Below are 16,862 nucleotides of genomic sequence, written 5' to 3'. Positions count from 1 at the left end.
TTTGTTATTCTCCTGCCTGAGACTAGCAGCATGAAGTCTGAACTTTTTTTTTTTTTTTTTTTGAAGTTTTTTTTTCTGTTTTTCTGCCTTGAATGCTTCTGTCCTCGTTGTGCCTAACAGATGGACTGAAATATTAAACTCGAAGGGAAGATGAACATGAAGTGTGGAAGGTTGCTCAGTGAATATTCGAGCGCTCATTAATGGAGCTTTAAAAATAAACGATTTTTGAAGACAATAGGGATGTTTTAATGGCACAGCACTATTGTGAGGCAGATGCATCTTTTTCCCTCCTAAGAACAGTAAGTATATGTTTTAGTGTGAAAAGGCTGTACTTTTTTGACAAATGAGGTGCCCCCGACCAGGGCTTGCGGTCTGGGATTTGGGACCTGTCCTTGTTCAGCGGCCCGTGTCCCGGGATTTCTCCCTGCGATCACACCTTGCCTCTGTTCCCCCCCTCTCCTTTTCCCTACAGACACCATTGTTCCCGTCCTAAAGAATATATGGGCCATCTTCACAGACCTGCAACTTCCTCCCAGGAAACACTGACCGGCACCAACATAATCTTTTTTTCTTTCTGGCCAAACTTTTCCCTTCAAGCAGCTTCTCATCTTTGAAAACACCCCGACCCCATTAGTTGATCCCTTGTCTCATTGCGATATGTCAGGCCGACTTAACGGACCATTTAAGGCTGCCGGAGTATTGAAAAACAGATCTGGTGTGACAAGTTCAGGGTAATTGGCTTGATTCATAGAGACCTCATTTTAACAGTAGAGTTTGAACTTCAAAGATGAAAAGGAGGAGCGGAGGGAAAAAAAGGACAGATAACTCCCGTGTACGGCTTTTATTCCGATTGTCAGATGTTAAATTTGCAAAGCCTGTAATAGTGAGCAATCTCAGCTGCCTTTTTGTTAAAGCCTCTTTTTTTTTTTTTTTAATGTCTTCTCTTTAGGTCCGCAGCCAAAGCACCGGCGAATGAAAGGAAGCCACGGCCAGTAAGCACCATGAGTGAGGCCTCCAACTACACAGGCGGCTCGGATCATGCCAACAGCCCGGCCGGGAAGGTGGCAGAGGGACAAAAAGAGAGGGTAAAAAAAAACAATACAGTGCTCATTACGGATATTAAAGGTATTTGACATACGAGTATAATAACAAGCAGCACTGTCTCCAGCCCTCGAGACCTTCCAAGAAAATCCATAATTTCGGGAAGAGGTCCAACTCTATCCGCAGAAATCCAAGTGCCCCAGTGATAAAGAAGAACTGGCTTTACAAACAGGTGAGCAATGCCTTATTGTATAAACACTAATCGCTATAATGCATTAGAAAATAAGACATACTTTAAATAATGTAAGTGGAAGAAAATGGATGGATGGATGGATGGATTCTAGGTAAAGGTATAGGTGTGCATCAAGTGTTGGTGGGGAATATCTGTATAATTTTCAATAACTTTAAAGTGAAATAGAAAAAAATAGCACGTTACATCTTTAAGGATCATTCCAGGTTGTTGTGATGGAGCAAGAGCAAGTCATCTCAAAACAAACATCCCAGCCCTACCAAACATGCTCAGCTTAACACTGATCAGGCCTGTTTTTAAAGTGCATATGACAGATTTTAATGCTGTTGAAAATATGACTTATTCTGATGAAGTAAATAATTATCATTTTATTTCAGTGAAGCAGCAATTTAATGAAGAAATGTTGGGCAGAAAAGTTAATTTTGTTTGAAGTTTTAAGCTACTGACAGGAAGTGACATAGATAAAGGTAAAGTTCCATAGCAGTTTAACAATTTCCCATTGACATAACATGGTCGGCACGGCAACAGTTTTATCAATGTCACTTCCTGTCAGTGTCCAATGAGGAAGTGAAACTATAAACATCACAAAAATGGTCAAACTGAAGAAACCTGGGTACAATGTTTAGTTTTTAGTTGTCTAATGTGTCATTATGCACTTTAAGAACAAAGCAGCAACATCTCCATGGAGACGAGCTGATTCTATTTATTGTATGAAATGTTGCGCAGCGTGGCTTTAAGCTGAAACCTTTAAAGGTCCTATATCATGCAAAATCGACTTTTTGTTGCTTTTAGCCATGTTGTTATGCTATTTCCTTATCAAAAACACCCCCAGAGTGGTTTGTGGCTTCATTCACGCAGCTCTCAGTAATCCTCCTGAATCCTGCTCTCTGAGCAGCTGCGCCTCCCTCTCCTGGTGAACGGCTGACCTGCTCAGTTGTGTCGTAACAACGGAACGGAAGTGCTCGACGTCTGTAATGTAATGTCTTAATTCTATGCTTACGGACGGATTTTAATTTGTAAAACAGCGTTTTCATTATTTCTGTCGTAAGAGAGAAACAAAGAGGAAAAAAAAAAAAAAAAAAAAAAAGGATGTGCCCGAGGTGCTTCCAGGTCAGCTGAGACCAAAACAAACACATCGCGTCTGAACAGATCAGTCATGTTTGCGCTGCAGCTGAAGATGGAGCTCGTTACCTACTCTGGACACCTGTTCTTCATTCTTAACTAACGATAATGTCACGGAGAAAAAGAAGCGCGTTTGGCTACGAGGACGAGGAGTTTATTATTATTCAGACTTTTTCAAGAAGAGGCCACTCAGCTGTTTTTTTCTCCTGGATTCAGCGACTTTCACCAAAATATTGTTTTTCTGTGACTGTCACTGATGGATGTTTGATGAACCTTCGCCAGAATCAAAGTGGATTAACTTTTATAACCAACGCAAGTCCCATAATGTAAACAGCGATGGACCAGAGGGTGAGTCAATCCAAACGCGGGTTAGCATGTGTGTTAGCATATTAGCATGTGTGTTAGCCATTTATGAAGCTGTGTTGCAGATGTCAACTCCGTATTACTGCATCGTGAAGTAACTTCACTTATTGTTGTTTATTTATATTACGGTAAAGTTGTATGTGCGGAGAGAGGGGGCGGAGTTAACTGAATCGAAGCGTTGTGTCTTCCGGGTTCGAAAAGTACCTCCAGAAAACACTTATATTTATCACAAAAATGAGTGCTCCATAGTGGTAGAGGTGCAATATATCATATAAATGCCTATACTTAACTTTGGAATGGCTAAAATAGCATGATATAGATCCTTTAACACAATAGCAGATGGAGGGTAGGACTATGACCTGATGTTAAAAGCCATTGTAAGTGTCTTTGGCTTGGATTTGAGCCAGGTCCGTAATTAGGTTCGTATTAATTGGAAAAATAATGTATAGTTTTGTCACGTTGGCTGGACAGTATACTTGGGTCAGCTTTATTCCCATTTGCCCTCAAACCAAAGTCATCTCTCTGATGCAAGTTTCTCCATCTGCCTTTGTCTCATGTTTCTGTTCACTCGTTCATCCAGCCCAATAACTGTTTAAATAGCCTTCCCCTCAGCTTTATTCCGCCGCTTGCTTGAAGGAGAGTGAAAAGGGGGTGCTTGAGGGTGCTCTTGGCCCGGCAAGCCCCTCTCTCTCCGGCGTCCTAAGAGCGACAGCCTCATTTAGTCCTGATTTCAGCCCCTCCGGCGCGGCTTTGTGGACACACGGAACGATGGCTTCCTTTTTGTCGAGCTGCCAGCTGCTTTCTTGTGTAGGGAACTCAATCAGGGGTGACGTAGATCAAGCGGAGGACTCGCAAATCTGCTACGGTGAAGAAAAGCTGGATTTGCACTTTTATTTTTCCGGGCCTTATTGAAAAACCTGGAAACTATTGAAGTCTTTTTGGCCCAGGAAAGCCGGCAGCAGTAAACCTCCGGGAGTACAAGAGTGATTGATGCCATGTTGAAAGGAAGGCTCATTATTTTTCCCGCCCAAATAGAGGCTCATGACACTGTACAATCATTTCAAATGGTCAAAGACAATATACAGCAAATATACCAGGGACATATTCATTTAGATTAACGCTTAAATTATTGTGACAGTAGTTTATTTTGACATCTTGCCACAAACAAAGATGTCCAGTGGTTTTGATTGCTACAGTAGTACGTTTGCGAAAAATACATGCACAAGTAAGATTTAAGTCCATCATTTTTGTACTCAAAGTAAAGTAGAGGGGCCTCCCGCTGACCCACCGCCTTAAGTTCCTCCCTGGCTTTTTGTGTGCTCTCAAATCCCACCACTAAAACTGCCGCTCGAGTTTTCCAATAAAGCGGACGGGGGAGTTAATACCCCGCTCACCGCTCTGCATCCTCTTTAAGCTCCTGTATAAAAAGCCTTTGATCCAAGCTTTTACATAGATCATCTTAGGTACCTTTTTTTACATTCTAAAACTTTGGGAAACTCACAACTTATAGTTACTACGTGTCCTTCATGGCAACGTGTAAACAAGCAGTAACCTCCCTCTCTCTTGGTACAGCTGAAGGTTTTGCCTTTTGCTGCAAACTGAATTTGTGCCTTTTGTTGGGAACTGCATTGTTTTACTGGATACTTTTGTACATCTTTGCTGTGTTTTTTTGAGGTTTGGTGGATTTTTTTTACTGCAGAGAGTCCATAATGGTCCTGAAGAAATCAGTTTTTTAAAAGTAAACAAACAGCTAGCTTATGAGCTAAAGACATTTGAGAGATACACATTTATTCTTCCGAAACACTGAAGAGGCATGAAGAGCCTGCACACCTGCAGTGCGGTGTCACAAGAGGCGCGACAGGAAGCAAGGAAGGGACTAATGAGGAGGTATCCGGACAGTCACAGCAGCTCTGGACTAACACCTGAACACGATTCCGTTTTACGGTTGTACAATGACAAATAAAGCACTTACTTACTTACTTACTACTGTACTGACATGTATGTAAAATAATCTCGTCTGGTTTTTGTTCTTCCAGGACAGTACAGGGATGAAGCTGTGGAAGAAGAGGTGGTTTGTTTTGTCTGACCTCTGCCTCTTCTACTACAGAGGTGAGTGAGTGGACACGATATCACGCCTGTTTTTTTTTGTCTTTGAGTGACACTGTAGTGAGTGACGCTGTAGCTCCGCACACAACTGTTAAATATAAAGCGTATAATTAGTACGAGCTCTGTCCTTCCCCACAGCGGCATATTGTTTGATGTGCACTTTTATAGGCTCTTGTTGACTGGGCTATTGACCGAGCGCTTCGACATCTCTCATGCAGCAGTAATGTGTGTATCAAATATTGGCACAGCTGTGTCTGGAGGACATCTGAAAGAGCTTTATGACCGTTAACGCACATTGTATCGGAGAGATGGAAAGTCACTCCATACTTTGGAACAAATCTGGAGCAGTACTTTTTAGGGTTGTTTGATTTTATGTGATACCACAGAGTTTTCAAGTATCGGTATCGTACCCGAGCCAAAACCCACCCGATACTGATATTGTGTTTTTGTAAAAAGAGGATCTGGTACAGCTGTATATTATGCTGTGGCTAGCATTCACATCAGCTTGAGTACTGGCTGTTGCTCTGCGGACATTAAAAACTAGTAATCACAGCGTACTGTAGTACGTTTTTGTTGCCTCTATTTTATCTTTAGAGTGGGAGCAGAACAACACTTTACTAACTCACAAACACTTTATCGTGCGTGGACCGTGTGCCCTGGAACATCTTTTCTTACAGCCATCACTTTTGTTTTTATTGACTCCATGGTATGGGACTGGTACATGGTATTGATCACTCTGAGCCCTAATGTTGGTATCGGATCAGATGGAAAAATTGATAATAGAACAACGCAAGTACTTTTAATTCAGTGTGTATTTTAGATGACAGCAGCTGTTGCATTGATGTGTTGTTACTTTTGCTTCACCTTAAGTTTACTGAGTCTAACGAAAAAGCCTTATACTTTCATCCTACACTATATTACAGGGCAGCAGTAGTAATAGTAGTAGTGGTAGTAGTAGTAGTAGAAGGAAGCAGAGCTATAGTGTTTTGTATGTGTACTTTTTGCTTTACTCTTAAAGGGACTATACAGAGTTTAAAAATGTTAAAACTATGTATTTTCCTCCTCCTACATGTTTCAGCCATGTCCTAATGTGTAGAATTCACCACAACTGCCTCTAAAATCCTGCACTGTCACTCAAAAAGGTGCAAATCGGGTCCGAAGTGCCGTCATGCACAAGCTTAATATAGAAGCTGCAGTTACGCATAAGACCTGAGGTGGCAGTAGTGAGCATAAAATGACTAGCTTGCATCTAGCCCCTTTAAGTAGCAAAGTCTTTTACTTCTTACATTTCATAAGTTCAGTAGTAGTTGTAGTGGTAGGAGTAGTAGTAGGTGTAATAGTATGAATATTTGGAAGAAGTAGTTGTATTGTCGTGTTTTTACTTCAACTTCAGTGACTGAGAGTGGTAATGGTGTTCAGATGTGAGAAAGCCTTCTAACTTTTTCCTAAAACCAGGTAACTATGTGTATTTATATGGTCGTAGTAATTGTTGTAGTTCTAAGAAGAGGAGTATTAACGATTGTAGTAATAGTAGTGGTACTTCAACTGAAGTGCAGATTTGGACTTCTCCCAACTCTGCCACTCAGTTAAAAAGACAGAAGTTGGAAGAAGATCCAAGCTCGATTTCTCAGCATCTTTCACGTTTCATGGGCACACGGCAAAGCTTCCTGTCGATCTGAATGACATATTGTCTGGGTTATTTTCGATGTCAGTGCCAGTCCTTGCCGTCTTTCCGCCCACAGCCTCAGAAAGACACAGACAGCTCCGGCTCAAAGGCTTTATGTGGACCAGCATGTTGAAAAATCTTCTTTATCAGCCGAGAGTGGGCTGGGTCATGAACCGCCCCGTGTATCCAACCAAACACAGATTTTTATAAAGTGCACTCGGATGGAAGAGGCGGAAGAATATATACTGTACAGAGTCGCTAAAGATGTTCGGCATGTCCATTCATTTTTTAAATCAAGATTCTTCCAAAAGATGCACTTGTGTAAAGCACTACATTGTGACCTGTGATGCGCGAAGGAAGTACTGCAGGTGATCTTTATTGTAGCAAAGGGTTTGTAGGTTAGCTCAGGCCTTATAGTTGATATGGTTGAAGCAGAATATCTGTCAAACAAAAACATATGATTAGTAAGTTTGATGAGAGAGCATCTCCAAAACTCTGACTCAAATGCACAAGGACAAATTTGCCTACAGGGCAACGGGTTTACAAATACAGCCCATGCGGTTTAAACAACAGACAAGCTACTATTGTTCATATTAATAGTAGTAGCTCACTCAAAACAGTCAGGTGCGTCTAATAAACACATTCTATCCACCACTACAATGCAGTCGATCATAATGTCTTAAAGGCTTATGCTTATCTCACTGTGTAATCCTTTGCATATTCTGTTTTCCCTGTTAAGTTCTGTGTTACAGCTCGACTCAGCAGATAACTGAGAAGTGCACTCAAAATATCAGTCTTCAAATGGGACGCGTGCAGTCAGCTGATCCACAGATTTGGTTTTCACGCACTGCAGTCTTTTGCGCTGTGTGCTGCGTACAACTTGTATCAAATTGGGAGATTAAGCTTTTCTCAGCATAAAACTCTTGGCTCATTTGAATCCCCCCCTGTGGAGACTGGCCCATTGTCAGAGTCTGCTAACTTAACGAGGATTAGAGGAGCCTAGCTGCATCGGACACTGAATCAATGCTTATCTTTTCCACTGATTGGACCCGGTTTCTCCTCACTCACTTGACCACACAACGCTATTGGTCTTTTATCTCGCTCCACATCATTTGGTCTCTTTTTGGATTTTAGATATTTAAATACATTTGTACTTTGGCTGCCAATCAATTCTACCAGAAAAGAACTACACTTAGGCAAAATCATGTAGCTTTGAATTGACAATAGGGCTGAACGATATGAACAATGATGAAACATGATACGATATCGATTTGTCTTTCAGCCCTAATTTACAACTGACTGAAATTCCCTGGTGTAGTTATTAAGTTCTAAATGTAGCAAAACTAATCATTCTCGCCACAAAAAAGGCCAGGTATTTGTAATTTTTGACATGGCTTGAAGTGCACAGTTCCCTCAAACTCTTACTATTTTCTGTTTTGTCTTTGCAGATGAAAAGGAAGAGGGCATATTGGGCAGTATCCTCCTCCCAAGCTTTCATGTATCAATGCTCTCTGTTGACGATCACATCAACAGGAAGTATGCTTTCAAGGTTCGTACATGTTTTCTCTTATCAAAACTTCATAGTGAAGATCAAATAAAAGATGTCCGTTCTCCCTTTCATTTTTTTTCTTTTAATGTTGGCAAATATTGCAGTGTAGACTTCAAATACCCAAATACCCATGCAACTAAACGGGGATTGAAAGAACCCAGAAAACCAAATTTCTGTGCCACATTTTTGACTGCAGTTTTGCCCTGTTTAAACAATGTCGCCCAGGAGTCTGCACAAGTTTTTTTTTTTCCTTCAACTTAGAAAGCTGAGCGCAAGAGGGAGATGACCCTGAAATAGTCATTATAGTATAGTTTTCCAACCCAGACATGGCCAAAATCTTCCTGTTATAAATGGTCAAAGTTCTCTTTTCTACTATATCACTGAGCAGTTTGTAGAGACTGTACGACTAAATGTTCTGTTTTTCTCTTTTCTTTTTCTGTCCCAACAATGTGATGGGTTGTTCACTGCAAGAGAACAGAGCCGCTATTGAACAATGTGTTTCCCATACAACAGTACACGGCATGGTATGTACGACAAGTATTTTTAGACCTACGCTTAATTGTTATACAGGTTTCTGGGTAGCTCTTATATAACACTTTCATGAAATAATAATATACATATTTTCCCCTCTCTTGTTCTGTTCCAGGTTTACGACAAATCTGTGAGACTTGCTGACTCTGTCCAATGTGAACGCAGGCGACACACCCGAACATGCGGACGTACTACTTTTGCACAGACACCGGCAAAGAGATGGAGTCGTGGATGAGAGTGATGACGGATGCAGCCCTTTTGCATTCAGAACCAGTCAAAAGGTTTGCGAAAGCTGTAGCTATTCATATTGTGTGCCGCAATTTATTTATTTCTGTCTTTTTTGGGAAATATTTCTAATAAAAAGGGACATGTTATTGTACTGTATCAGAGTTGGAAGTACTGTATTTTCTGGACTATAAGTCACACTTTTTTTCATAGTTTGGCTGAGGGTGCGACTTATACTCAGGTGGGACTTATATATCAAAATGTATAATTTCACATGTTTGTTATTTTCATACTGACAGCTCCGAGAGGGCGCTGTAGGCTTGTGTACCAGTACTCTTACTGCAATGAAGAAAACGGAAAATGCCAATCGCGGGCTAAAAGCTAGAATCGTGTGACTTACATGTTTTTTTCGACTTCATTATGCATTTTTTGGCTGGTGTGACTTATACTCCGGAGCGACTTATAGTCCAGAAATACGGCAGTTGGAGGGCCCATCTGATCAAAACCTTTTCCAAAACTGGGCTAAATCGATGTCTGTCATTTGGCAGCGGGCCGGACTAATGCCCTCTTTTTACTTGAGCGAGCAGAGGCGGACTGCTCAAGTGCTCAGTAATTACACAGCACAGCGGAGCCCCAAATCCACTAAAGGTTAAACTCTTAAAAGAGGACAGTGGTGCACTCCAGTCACTGTCAAAATACGCGAGTCGAGCGGCCACAGTCATCTTATTCCATATGTCAAGTGCAGTTTATTCACATCGAGATAAATCGGAATCTCAACGTAATTCATACATTTGAGGTTTATACAATTATAGAACTTCACATGTCCTTTCAAACATCTTCATTTTTGGAGACTCGGAACTGACTCTGGTTATGGAAGTATAAAAAATGTGGTTTAGTTTTGGGGCTAATATCCTTTTTTTTGGAGGGGGGGGATCTGAAGTTGCCAACAGCTGGTAAACCCATTAGCGCTGCGGTGTGACTATTTAAAAGAATACGAGTGGAAAGTTCGATGGCGGGCCCTTCCCGTTGCCCTCTTATTACGAACTCAGTGAGCCGTACGACTGAAGAGAATGTCCTGAACTTTGAAGCTTTAACCTTGACTCCTTGTAAGGCCAAAGTGCGGCGGTGTCTGTTACTTATGAGACTCCCTGAGGAGCACAGGGCTGGAGACAGGTCTTCAGGAGCAGAGGCAAGAAGGAACAACAAGTAGATTACTGTGGTCCATCCACTAGCCGATGGACTGGTCCATACAGACGCAGTTTACTGAAGGATCTGGTTTCACTTTATTGCGCTTCTGGCAGCAAGAGAAACGTTGTTGGCTCACTTCTTATTTTGCCTAATAACCTCAGAGGCAGACTTAATTATGATTCCTAGGACTGAACAATTAATGGCATTTGCAATTAAACTGCAGTGTTGTAAAACATAAATTTCAGCGGGCAAAAGCTGGATTGATTGAAGCCCGTAGAACCCACAATTACTGGTTATTGTGCTGGATTTATCTCGGCTACTCAGGTGCTCTTGTTATTATTTGGTTTGTGGTGGAGGAAGAATGAAAGAGAAAAATAATCAGCTGGCAGCAAAAAAAGAACCAAAAAAAACTCATGCAAAGGATTTGTGCTTTTTCCTGTGCACTTTTTGTAAATACTTTTACTGCCACAGGCACTAAAGTGAAATTGAAGTAGCCCACTTAGTGAACGGTCTCTTATTTAATTGCAAATATTTAACGTGTTACCGCAACCTACCTATAATTGAGAAGTCAAAGATAAACAGTATAAATACATTGCAATTGTTTTCATGACAGGTATATTTTCTGAAATATTTACAGTACAAAGAATCTTGTACACCCTGACATTAATATACAATCAAAGCTATATCTACTTTCTTCACAGGTTGGACAAGCTAAAAGTGGAACAGTGCGGACCTCAAGACATCAACCACATAGCCAATCACCGGCCACCGCTGACGCAACCGGAAATCCAAAACAACGAGCGCAATAAAGAAGTGGCCCGGGAGCACGCCGCACCCGTCAGCCCCATCTCCGCGGAGGAAGAGCAGAAGCAGCGAGACGCCGAGCGATACGGCTTTCAGAAAGAGGGAGCGGAGCGCGAACGGCCCCTCACCAAAATCAACAGTATCAAACTTCAGCCAAACCAGGCGGCGGCCGTCACGGCTAATGTGGCGTCTAACAGGACTCCCGCGGAGCCGGACGGGCAGCACAACGCGCCCCAGATGAACGGAGAGGGAGAGGTGCGTTCCCCGGAGGCGATTGGCGCCCCCAATCAGGGAAGCCCCGCCCAGCCCGAACCAGACCGCACCCTGAGCCGGACCAGCTCCATGCAGCAGCTGGAGCAGTGGGTCCGATCGCAGAGAGGGCGCAGCCAGGATGACGACACCAGGAGGTTAGTGTAGCTTTGAAATACTATCTGACATCACTTGGAGGGCAGTAACCATGGCGACACACTGTGATCATTGTAAACATAAGACATGGTTTTAGATCACTGACAACTTTGACACAAGCACATGTTCCACACTTTGAGAAAACGCTGGTTTAGAGTCAGAAAATGTCGATCAGAACTCGAGTGTCAACGTTCTGTCCGCGTTTGGAGAGGAAACCTTCACCTTTCATTATGTGATCACAACACAAATGGTCTCTTCCTTCACAGTCTATGATTAACGTCAAATAAATAAGCAGCTGAATGCCATGCAACTTTATACATGCCCACTAATGATAATCCTTCCATTGCATAATAAGGAATCATTGGCTTTTTCTCCAAGATGTTTACAACTTTTATTTGCTTTATGGCGACACAGGCTGTTTACAGTGTGCTATGTCAGCATATGCAGTTGACATTTAATTTAACAAGAAGAAAGTAGATGCAAAACTTAGTTTGGAGTTTGTTTGTTACTGGCGTTGCTCTGGTTCTCATTTCACTTGGCTCAAAGTTACTGTATGTATCTGATCTTTTATATTGCTTCTCTCAGCAACATGTTTATGTGCTGATTTAGGTTTCTCTCCGCCTACACGCTTGGGAATACTTGTTTGTACTTTTTTTTTTCTTGGTACATTGAGTTTCTGCACAAGAAGATGTGCCTTGAATCATAGTTTTTTTTGGTATTTATTCTTCATAAAATCTGTAGACTTAAAAGCTTGAGAAGTTCTTCCTGTTCTCTCTCTCATGCATCATTAGTTGATCGTTTTGCTCTTGTATTGACTAAAGACATGTATTTATGTCATTTTTTGTTATTTGCATTGTTCTGATAGTAAACCCAGCTCTGAGTGCGATGGAGTGTGTGCAGTTTTACAGTATTTAGAGTCTCCAATTCACCCAACAGAAAGCTCATCTTTTAGCTACAATAACATGGCACTGTGTGTGAGTCCAGATGCCCTCCTTCCACATGGGTGCCTGTCATGCTTAACTGTCCAACAAAGCCAATACGCATAATTATCTTATGTTTTTTTTTTTGGTTCTTTTTCCACAGTGTTACATCATACCAGACAATGCCAAGAAACATGCCAAGCCACCGCGTCCCGTACATGGCTCCTTACGGGGACGGATACCGCAGCATGCCCCGGAACAGCATGGCGCAGCGGGACAGTATCTGCAGTATGTCCCCCTCTCTGTACGACCAGGCCCTGGGCCCCTCTCCGGTCGACAAGCGCCGCTCCATGCGTGACGACACCATGTGGCAGTTGTTCGAGTGGCAGCAGAGACAGGCCTATAACAGACACTCGGGACTGTACAGCAACATGGCCAGCCCCAAGACGATGATCAACCTGTCGGACCACGCCCCGCCGAACCCCTCCATCCCCCCCTCGCCCTCACACGGCTCCCTGTCCATGTACGGAGGGTACTCGCCCATGAGGTCCTACAACATGAGCAGCGCCCGCTCGGAACTGTCGTCCCCCGTTTACAGGAGGGACCTGAGCATAGACAGGAGGCTCAGGCCACAAGTCAACAAAGTGAGCTACGACTTTAACACTGCCCTACCTATGACCAACAAACTTGTGAACCCATAACGACAAACATCAAACTAGTGACATCATGAACAGAAATGATCATTTGATAGATTTGTTTTTGTTTACAGTACGCCTATCCGCCTGACAGAAGATCCATGCCTGCAGGAATCCCAGTCCAAACCATCACAGCTCAATCTCTTCAAGGCAAAACAGTGAGTGAAACTTTGCTCCGTAATGGTTTCTTAAAGGCTGATGCTTGTCAGTAACATTCAAACCGCAGCGCAGTTCAATTACAGTCCTTTTCCTGGATAGCATAACGTAGGCTTGATGGGATTAAAATTTGTTTCCACATCATCGATCTCTGACTTTCCCTTCACATTTATTTCTCCTTTTTCCCCCCAAGAAGACATGACCCAGCCTGAATAGGAATAGGGGACAGATTTGGGCAAAAACGAAAGATGTATGTTCCAAGTAGGATTTAGGGAATGCGCACTTTCGGAGCTCTCTGGACCGGCTTTGCATCAGTGAGAATCTATGTCAGTCACCAAGCTGCGAGAGCCAGATCAGGAATTTATGTCAAAGATTTGCTCTGTCCAAAATGGAAAAGGGAAAATGTGGATGCAGTTTTCTTGCACAATTATCTACCATTCAGCCCACACAGAAGGGATTTTCTGCATATAGGATCCAAATAACACACTCAAACATGTAAATAATCTCCTTGACCTGTGTGCTGCATGTTCACTAAACTGCTAACCTCGTAACCTCTTACCCTCTCCTTCCTTTCTTCCTCGCTGCCGTGCTTTCCCTACCTCCTCCCCACTTTGCCAACCGCAGCCCGAGGAACTGACTCTGCTGCTGATAAAGTTGCGTCGGCAGCAGGCAGAGCTAAACAGTATTCGGGAGCACACTCTAGCACAACTCATGCAGCTAAACGCGGATGGAGAAAACCCAAAGGTCAGGCCTCCAGAGAGGGCTGCGGGGCTGTGAGTTAGCATGCTCTGTGTGTGTGGAGTAGTCACTCAGCCATTTTTAATTCAAGTGCTCTTTTTTTTTTTTTTTTTTTTGTCATTACATAGAAGAACATATTATTTTCATTGCTCTACTTCATTTTTGTGTAGTCAATTTGTACCAGAGTTTAATGGATTGAGTTCAGAAATAATAAACAAAAGTATCATTCATTCCCGAGCTTGGATAACGAAAAAGTGGAAAAACTTTGATCAAATTGATGTGCAACATTGTGTGCAGCATTGAAAGTGCAAACAGAGCTAAGTGCTAAAAGGTGTTGGCTTTTATTTGAATTCACGACAGGGTTGTCTGCCTTCATGTACCATTTAATTTGTGTTCAAGTCACATTGTATCATCAGAGGCTGCGTTTGTGTCTTATAAATCTAAGTAGCACATCTCAAACCTGACCTATTTTATTTTTTTCACCTTGAGAGCTCCTTCCTTTCTTTTCTTTTCTTTCCTCCCTGAAATATGCCATCCACCTCAAAGGGTTTCTACGTGTGTCTGTGTATTCTGTATTGTGTTTGTCTCTGTTTTGTCTCATTTTTCTCGTTACCTTTTCTCTCTTTTCCGCTGCCGATGGTAGAACGACATTCTTTCCCATCACCTCCATAGGAACCTCATGTATTTGGACAATCAGGTGGAGTATAGCATGATTACCTGAATTATTTCATCTTTTCAAAATATATATATACGCTTTCTTTTTATGAACAAATAAATGACGGTGCCTTAGGGCTAAGACTATTGCATTGCATTGATATGGATAAGCATGTTATAGATGCTGGATAACTTTACAACAGCTGCTACGGGCCCTTTCATTCATGAGCTTATGGCTATGCTAACCTAATATTTCTCTACTTTGCCTAATTAAAGCGTGCAGTTGCTTTTTAAATATAATATGTATTGTGGAATGTTAAATTGCTTTTAAAAATTTGAATAAGTATAGCGGATGCAGTATTTTACAATAAGTAGTACTTTCAGAGAACAATCAAGTAATTGTTTAGTTAAATAATGTTGATTTATTAAATGAGATATTTGATCCTTTCAGGGTCTTGATGACACTGAATTTACAGTGGGTTTTTATTAATCAACTCTTATTAGTAATATGTCAGTTTTGATATGATTAGTTGAATGACATTTCCAAGCTACACAGTTAGCTGTTAAGGTACTGTATAACTTAAACTAAATCTAAACAAGCTAAAGCTGGGTGTTGTGCTTGAAGACTTTGCTCTAAACTGATCGTTGCTGCTTGCTCCTCTCCGCACTGGACCATAGATGAAGGAAAACGGTCCTTTAATCGCCATGACTCACTCTTTGATTGAGAACTCTGCCCCAAGGCCTCAACTTTACAAACAAGTAAGCAGGCCGGCTGCCGGCTGTGCTCCTCCTCATCTTCACCAGTGTCTCTTATTTTTGGTCTTTTTTTGTAACGCTTCTCCTTCAGTGTCAAAGTCCTCATGGCATCTCGAGACCGGTCCCCCCTCTTCATCCATTGCTTTTTAATGTCCCTTTAATTGTTGAAAGTCATGCCAATGTTGAGCATGACTTGTGAAGTTTTCCTGATGTTGTTAATGTGTTTGCCTCACTTTGAAATCCCTCGTCCCCTGGGTTTGTGTGCAGGGACTTGATACACTTTTCTTTGAAAAGTATTTAAAGTTTTAAAAATGTGTCTTAGCTTTGGGACTGAATCCTGACACATTTTTCTTGTTTAGTCTATGGGCTTCACTGTTAAGGTCAGGGAGTTTTTATCATCTGTACAACTTGGCTTTCCGCTCTAGGCCACCTGGCATTGGCAGGTGGAGATTGTTATGCTTTTACAGACTCTGATTTAGCTTATGACAAAATGTCCAGATTCCGTAATCTGAGTATTTATTTTAATTCAGATTTTAATGTTTACAGTAAAATAATCAAGTAGAAATCCAAACTATGTGCTAGGATTAATGTTACCGTCATAGAAAAAGATTTTGATCTGCACTGGGTTGTTTTAGTGTTGAGGACCGAGGCTTCATCAGCAACTAATGCTCTTTTAGCGGTAGACTGAATGGGAAACCCATTACAGTCCCAAACCTGGATAAATGGATGAGGTAGTGCCAGGAAATGCATATGCTGTAAAATTCATATGCAACACAAAAGGAGACCCCAGTGGAGAAATAACAAAGAAACGCTTGTTGACCTTTTCTTTTCTTTTTCTTTTTTGTATTTATATTCTTCAATGCTAGTGTAGCATATTGAGAGATACATTTGTAGCATATGAAAGTTAATTCTGTGCAAGTACTTCTTCACTTCTATTCGGCTTGACCAGGGTTTGCTTTGCGAGATGCCGTCTCTCACATCACTCTGCCACTTTTGTGTCCATCTTCGGAGGTGTAAAAGTGCCGCTCAGAGCTGCCTCCACCACCTTCACCTGTTCATTGGCATTCAGGAACGCCACAGCCGCATTGCCACCTGTTTGGGCTGCTCCAGTCTGTCCTCCTCCCCGTTGTCCCCACACTGCACACCGCGGAGCTCTGAACTGTGGGAATGTCTGCATGTTCAGTGTCGAATGCCACATGATCCTCTGGTTACCTCTGCTTTCACTGTGCTGCTGTGAAGCTACAAATAGTATGTCACAGGTGTGAGTGGGAAATAAATAAGGGGGGCTTTATGTACACAAGGGGTGAGGGCGCATGATTGGACTGTCAAACAGTCGCGCCTCGTTAAATTCCTATGAAGGATATGCAGTGTCTCTTACAAAAAAATCCAATATTACGGTACGGTCTGCGAGTGACTGATGCACAGTCTCTGGAAGCATGTTACAAATGTTAGCTTGGATGTAAACATTGTTTAAATTTAATATTAGTCATGCTTATAAAAACTTTTATCTTAATGACCACTGAAGGTACCTCAGAACATCCAAAATATGTTTAACATGTTTCCAGTGACTGTCCAACAGTGATCTTGTAATATTCATTCATTGGTTTGAGAATATACAAGGTCTGGTTGCTGTTTGACCGTCCTGTCACATAAGTGCATAATTCCCATTGATGAAGGTGAATAGTTTCATTTA

The 16,862-nt window shown here is 41.9% G+C and overlaps 1 protein-coding gene across 10 annotated transcripts in view; it reads left to right on the top strand.

The window, feature by feature from the left end:
* plekha5 (pleckstrin homology domain containing, family A member 5) overlaps positions 1–16,862 on the top strand; it is a 103,164-nt gene that overhangs the window by 74,813 nt on the left and 11,489 nt on the right. For 5 of the 10 annotated variants that reach the window (XM_079567935.1, XM_079567931.1, XM_079567939.1 and 2 more), the window contains 11 exons: positions 950–1,085; positions 1,169–1,273; positions 4,813–4,885; positions 7,997–8,097; positions 8,794–8,909; positions 10,743–11,252; positions 12,334–12,814; positions 12,940–13,023; positions 13,646–13,765; positions 14,403–14,456; positions 15,092–15,172. In XM_079567935.1, the coding sequence (XP_079424061.1) occupies positions 950–1,085; positions 1,169–1,273; positions 4,813–4,885; positions 7,997–8,097; positions 8,794–8,909; positions 10,743–11,252; positions 12,334–12,814; positions 12,940–13,023; positions 13,646–13,765; positions 14,403–14,456; positions 15,092–15,172 (1,861 nt within the window). The remainder of the gene's footprint in view (positions 1–949; positions 1,086–1,168; positions 1,274–4,812; positions 4,886–7,996; positions 8,098–8,793; positions 8,910–10,742; positions 11,253–12,333; positions 12,815–12,939; positions 13,024–13,645; positions 13,766–14,402; positions 14,457–15,091; positions 15,173–16,862) is intronic. The other 5 variants (XM_079567932.1, XM_079567936.1, XM_079567934.1 and 2 more) reach the window with 2 other exon arrangements.

This window comes from Gobius niger (genome assembly GCF_951799975.1).
Source record: "Gobius niger genome assembly, chromosome: 12".
In the NCBI taxonomy this organism is placed as follows: Eukaryota; Metazoa; Chordata; class Actinopteri; order Gobiiformes; family Gobiidae; genus Gobius; species Gobius niger.
This window is presented reverse-complemented; position numbering and strand designations above follow the sequence as displayed.